This window comes from Pteronotus mesoamericanus, unplaced genomic scaffold (genome assembly GCF_021234165.1).
Source record: "Pteronotus mesoamericanus isolate MK-2021 breed Mesoamerican mustached bat unplaced genomic scaffold, CSHL_Meso_final contig_94, whole genome shotgun sequence".
In the NCBI taxonomy this organism is placed as follows: domain Eukaryota; kingdom Metazoa; phylum Chordata; class Mammalia; order Chiroptera; family Mormoopidae; genus Pteronotus; species Pteronotus mesoamericanus.
In genome coordinates this window covers 48,120,885-48,126,884 of record NW_026555285.1, presented here as the reverse complement: position 1 = coordinate 48,126,884, position 6,000 = coordinate 48,120,885, and the positions used below count along the sequence as shown (strand labels likewise).

Genomic DNA, 6,000 nt, shown 5'->3' with positions numbered 1-6,000 from the left:
AGAGCAATGCGAGAAATGAATAACGAATAACGGGCATACAATGTGTGCCTGACAATTCTCAGGTATAATTGTTGAAGGAAAATAAAAATAATCTTTCCAGGTAAAAATTACTACCACATTGTGGCATAGAAATCCGGGGCATTGGTAAGGCCAGGTGCTTGAGGAAAACCTAAAAACTGTTTTAGGGAGAGAGCTTTGGCCCACCCACTTGCAATTCCCCCCCACCTCTCTCTCTCTCTCTCTCTCTCTCTCTCCCCCCCCCCTCCCTCTCCTCCCTCTCCTCCCTCTCCTCCCTCTCTCCAGTATATATTTATTATCTCATACTGTCTGTATTTCAGAAGGCAGAGTAGCTTGGCTGGTTTCTCAGTTTAGAGTCTCTCAGGTTCACGTGACTGCGTTGGGTCCACCTGCATAACCCAGGATCTCCTCCCAATCTTAATGTCAGCGGACTAGTACCTTAAAGTAACTCCATCAGCAAAGTCGCTCTTGCAGTTTGACATCATATACCTGGGGTGGGGGGAGGGGTGCTGGTGGAGCGCTCATTGTTCATCCTACCAGAGCAGGTAACAAAATGCCCATAAATCTTTCCTTATGAAACATTCAGCTGGTTAAGACACAGGTGAAGAATTTGTTTTATTCATTCAGTTCTGAAAATAGTTCTCTTAAAATGTCTCAAAGCTATGTTCATTGGAGATAACTAATTCAGACATATTGTCATTAAAAAAAAAGGTTATGGAATTCTTTGACAGAAGAACACTACGTGTTCTTTTTATGCCTTGCTTTTGGGCAAACTGTTCTCCTTAGGGAACATTCCAGTGGCCGTTGGTGCCTGGAATTGTGTGTTTACTGTGGGCTTATCAACTTTCCTCGCTGGGCCCTATGGGAGGACCAGGACTTGGGTCTATTTGAAGGTCTTGGAATGACAAAAAGGTCTTCGAAGACAGAGCCCGCCTGGCCACAAAGGGAAGGGCATTCAGGCTGGCTTTTGCTGGTCATGACTGGACTGTGCTTTGTACGGGCAAACCAAGGTCTTTTGTGAAAGAAATGTGGAGAAAAGACACAAGGCAATAGGAACCTTCAGCTTCAGAGCAGGGAGAGGAGAGCGCTGCAAGCAGTGTTTATGGGACAGAGACCCAGCTCCCGGGCCCGAGCGAGGAGGGGCGTTCAGAGTGGGGCCAGAGGCTGCGGGGGGACTGAGAGGAACAGACCCACAGGCCTGGGACCTGCCTCCAACAGGGTCTTTCATCGCTGCCCGCACCCTCCAGCCTCCACACACCAGGAGCCCTCCTGCCTCTCCCCCTCCGAGCCCTGGGCAGGACGCACCCGGGCTCTCTCTGTTCTGTGCCTGCCGATGGAAGACCCGCAGGGGCGACCCTCAGCCGCGGCACGCGCTGGCTCCGTCCACCTGCCTGGTGCAGACAGCTTCCCGCAGCTCCTCGAGGGCCTGTAAACCCAAATGGGGACCCTGCTAGGCCTGGGTCCGGCCACACCAAGGAAGACACAGGCCCTCCAGCTGGGACGAGGGTCCCTGGGACCCCACTCTCTTTGCAAGGTGCTACTGTTTCCCTGCTCTTCAAAAACATACCTGTCTTTTGCACATTCCACATCACCTGCTTTGTCCAGGGACAGCTACAAATAATTGTAGTGCTCTTTGCTCCGTAAAAGGGCGGGGAGGGGGGAATAGGAGCTAGATCTGGTAGTCAAGGTAACAAACACCCGCTGTCATCAGAATGGAGAGAATGCAGCTGGAATATAGATGTAGGGACTTTTAAAAGTCCTTCGAGCTTTGCCAGAAGAAATAACATAGGTATGTTTGGGTCTCTTTCTTCACATCTTGTCAAGTGACAGGGGGAAATGAAATCGGAAGGTTCCCATTGGGGCAATTGTTTAATGATGCATGAAATGATAAACAGCTGCCCTGTCTGGACGCTGGCTCAGGGGCCATTTTCTGGGCCAAGAGACTCTTCAGTTAAGGGCAGTTGGAAACCTGGTGCCCAGGCGGATGTTTCCCAATTAGAAAATGACTTTCTGTAACTGCCTCGGCAGCTGCCTTAGGCCTTACAGAGACTATTGATTGCCTTGTTGAGCCAAATTTTGCATTATGACAAATTACTTACTTACATATTATTCTAAAATTCTTACTTTTCAGTGCCTCATTCCTTCCATTAAAAAACTGTATGACAGAAGCAGATGTGACTCAGGGATCAAAAAGGACAATTTGTGCTCATCGCCCATTAGTAGAAAAAAATTCATACAGCCCATAAGCTAAGTGAAATTGAGCCAGCGAAAAATAGAGGAAAATCGAGCCATTATTTGGACCATTGCAAAGAAGCCCATGGTTCTCACCAAAGTTTTAAAAATGGTGCTAAGTGGCTTAGCTGAGCTTCTGAGGAAAATGCCAACTGACCCCGTAAAGTTTCAGCTCCAGGGAAATGCAGCCAGAACCGCATTCTGGAGAGGCCTCTGGCTTCTGCAGAGTCTGCTCATGTCCGCTTTCTGCATCTGCACCCAGGGAAGACGTCACTGGTTTAGATTTCCCCAGCGATCCAACAAATACCGCGAGGCGCTGAGCAAATGTCATCCCGGAGAGCCAGGCAGCCATTTCAAGTTTGACGTGACACTTTGCCAAAAATAACCTGATTCGTCTCATGCTCCAGGGGTCGGGAAACATCCTGTCCGGTTTTTACGAGAAGCTGGGTGGGAGCTCTCTCCAAAGAGGCCAGTGGCCCCAGGACCCGGAACTCCAGCCTTGTCTGCGGCCCACACGGTGTGAGGGGCCGGTGGTGAAGGCGCTGGGGCTGCTTTTTCGAGCCAGTGATGCCCAGCGAGGGCGGAGGCGGCGGGGGCAGCATGGAGTGACCGGACCCTTCCTCTCCACGGCCCTTGAGAGGCTCCGCACGAAAGCTCGGGCAGGTCCAGCGGTCCCTCCTGCCCTTTGAGCCAAGAAAACGGCCACAAAGCACCCGGCCCCATGTAAGAATCCCACTCCAGGCCAAACGAGTGAGAACAGTACTGGGTCAGGCCTGACACCCACAGCGGGGTGGGGAGTGGGGACTGTGATCAGCTGCTTCTGCCCCCCATTCCCTACCCAGCTCGCCCGTGGAATATCCCTAAATCCTGATTCAGACGGTGTTTTGTTCAATGTAGTATATGGAGTCAGATTTTCAAGGGCACAGGCTCAAGGTGCATGAAGCCAGACACGGGAAAGTGAAGCTCTGCCTCTGGGCAGGTGACAGTTAAACAGGGACGCTCTCTGAGGCCTGCGGCCTGGGGACATTTAATTCCCTTGCGATGTATCAGGGACAACACTCTGCTCCTTCGGATTCCAAGCAGGAAATGCCAGCCCCCAGTGAAGTGGCTTAGAAGGCCCCGCCCCCTGGCCTCACCCGGGCTTTTGTCACAGCCGAGGGAGCAGGCTGCACGCACAGTGACCTGAAGGCGCGCAGTGGACAGAGCAGAGAGCGAGCGGGGCTGGCATCCAGCTGCTCCGGGCAAGGCCGCGCAGTCCTTGGCGTTACGTTACTCCCAGCCCTGAGCGCGAAAGTTAGACCTTTTGAGTAAATGCGTATCTATGATTACTGCCCCCCAATAAGCTGCAGGCATTTTATCAAAACCGTGCAGAAGCAAATCCCCCCGTGACTGAGTGTTCATTATCATTATCATCGTTATGACATGAGCGAATTACCCAGCATATGTTCCGGGAAGGGGAGACTCTATGTTGCATAGATATCCGCTTTCCTGAAATGCTAACCAAAACCTAAAATAGTTTATTTGGGGTGGGGGAATAAAACAAACTAATTTTAAAGATGATCAGAATTATTGTGTAAAAATAAAGGCGAAGAATGGCTGAAAAGTAGCGGCTAAGGATGGCAAGGATTGGAACTTGATACGCCAAGCGGATTAAGATGCGACTCCGGTTGGAATGAGAGTGTGGCGCCGGCCTCGCGCAGGCCGGCGGGGTGACGCGAACGGAGCAAAAAGCGGGCCGGACCGGGGACAAAGTCTAGCGGGCACTGAAGGCGGCATTTCAGCCCGGGGGGCAAGATTCGGGGCATAGTGGACGAGGGCACAACTGCCCAGCCTTCCAGAAAGAGTTGAATTTTGGAACCACGCCTCCCTTGGAAACCGGAAAAGCCGGCATCTGTGCCACGGGTCACCACCAGGCCCGATAAGCAGAGAGAGGGGCTGGATCTCTCTGGGCGCTTTATTCAGCGCCCGTGATAAGACAGGCAGGTTTGTACCCTAACAGACCACCTTCCGTTTCCTTTCAAGCCAGCCTTTGGATGGGGGGAAAAGCGCAGGGAAGGAGTTAGAATTCAGGAAAGAGGTTTATCAGGCAAGAGCTGCAGTCTGGCGATTTCCCTACTAGCATCCTTTCATGCACTGAGTGGTAGTTCCTTATCTGTGTCCTGGGTGATTCTTTACCCATGTCCTGGGCAGTGGGACATCTCTCCCTGGAACCAGTGGCTCAGAGACCTTCTTGATGGCTTGCAGCCCTCCCAGGGCACAAAGGTCGCAGGAATTGCTTGGGGTCTCCTGGAGTTGGGGCGGGCCGCTCCTTCAGTCCTGCAAACCGTTGCTTTTTCCATGCATGAACTACGAAGCTTGTTAACTATTACCTAAAACTACAATTCTCCAGCTCTTGAGCTCCCCCATCCAGTCGCCGCACTGTTATTGGGCAGAGGCCTGGCCCAGAGCAGGTCTGCCTGGGGCCAGTGCGGCATGTGGGCTCTGGACTTCCTGTCGAGAGGATTTCACAAGACGCGTCAGAGGTGCCTAGGGTGTGCTTACTGAAGCCGGGAACAGTGAGACAAGGGAGGGCTTAGCGTAGAAGGAGCAACAGGAGAGCGCAGGCCGGGCTGCCTTAGCCCACTGGGAAGTCAGACAGGGGGCCTTGGGGACAGGTTCAGGGGTCAGCCTGGGACAAGCTGCCAGCGGCCCACTGTAGAGTTTGGGGGGAAGGCTGCTCCCCAGAGGGAGAGCGCAAGTGCGCAGGTTCCTTTGTCTTGAGTTTTGATCTCTCTCTCTGGGGGGCCTCGGGGGGTCTCGGGGGAGTGGTTCAGCAGAGCACTCACCAGTTCTGCAGAGTGCACCCTTTCCGGGTCGTGGTCTCTACCGATGAGCCCGTGGCTGCTGGTGGTGGCGTCGCCCGCCTGGTTCTGCTGCTTTTCTGGGCCTGGAGCTGACCCACACCGGAGGCCTCGACGCCGTCTCTGGGGAGGCGGCCTTCTGTTTTTAGCTGTGAGTTGCTCGGCTGCTGGGTTCTGCTCTCTGCCCCGGTTTCCCCACTCCGCTTGCCCAGGAATGTGTCCAGCTTCTTCCTATCCTGCCTCAATACTCAAGGAATTTTGAGAGAAGTCAAAGATTAAAATGTAAAATAAGTAAAATATAGATCAATAGTTACATAATATTGGGAGTAATAGAGTACTTATTATGCTTCGCAATAAAAACCAAAAATATAAAAGAATAGATTGATTGTAACCGGCATCTTACCATTTTCCCTTACCCCAGCCACTGGTAACCCTGATTCTGCACTCTATTGCTGGAAACTGGACTTTTTTAGATTCTAAATATAAGTGAAACCATGCAGTATTTTTCTTTCTGTGTCTGGCTTATTTTGCTTATCATAATTATTGTCTGCTAGGTTCATCCACATTAAGCCATGTAGTGTACATGTACCGCCTCAAATTTAAAATCTTCTGAATGAAAAAAAAAAATTTTTTTTTAAAGAACAATGCAAGCAGGCAGTACAGTGAGAAAATATATGTATACACCTTCTTGCTTTCACAAAACACTTTTTAAAGTGGAGAAATGAAATTCAACCTTCAGTGCTAGCTCCCTCAGCCAGGCTCCTACCCCCTGTCCCAGGGTTCCAAAGCGCACGACCTAGGACCCCGGAAGCAGAAATGGTCTTCTCCTGCACGATTGTCAGCGCAGCGGCACCGCGCTGAGTGTTCCAGAAGTGCGCACAGCTCAGGGCTCGAAGACGCCGACACATAA

The 6,000-nt window shown here is 51.6% G+C and overlaps 1 protein-coding gene across 1 annotated transcript in view; it reads right to left on the bottom strand.

The window, feature by feature from the left end:
- Window positions 1-1,375: 1,375 nt before the first annotated feature.
- Window positions 1,376-6,000, bottom strand: part of LRRC63 (leucine rich repeat containing 63) — a 28,669-nt gene continuing 24,044 nt past the window's right edge. The window contains exons 8-9 of the mRNA XM_054586707.1: window positions 5,076-5,182; window positions 1,376-1,444 (exon numbers count right to left, since the gene is read on the bottom strand). Of these exons, the coding sequence (XP_054442682.1) occupies window positions 1,376-1,444; window positions 5,076-5,182 (176 nt within the window). The remainder of the gene's footprint in view (window positions 1,445-5,075; window positions 5,183-6,000) is intronic.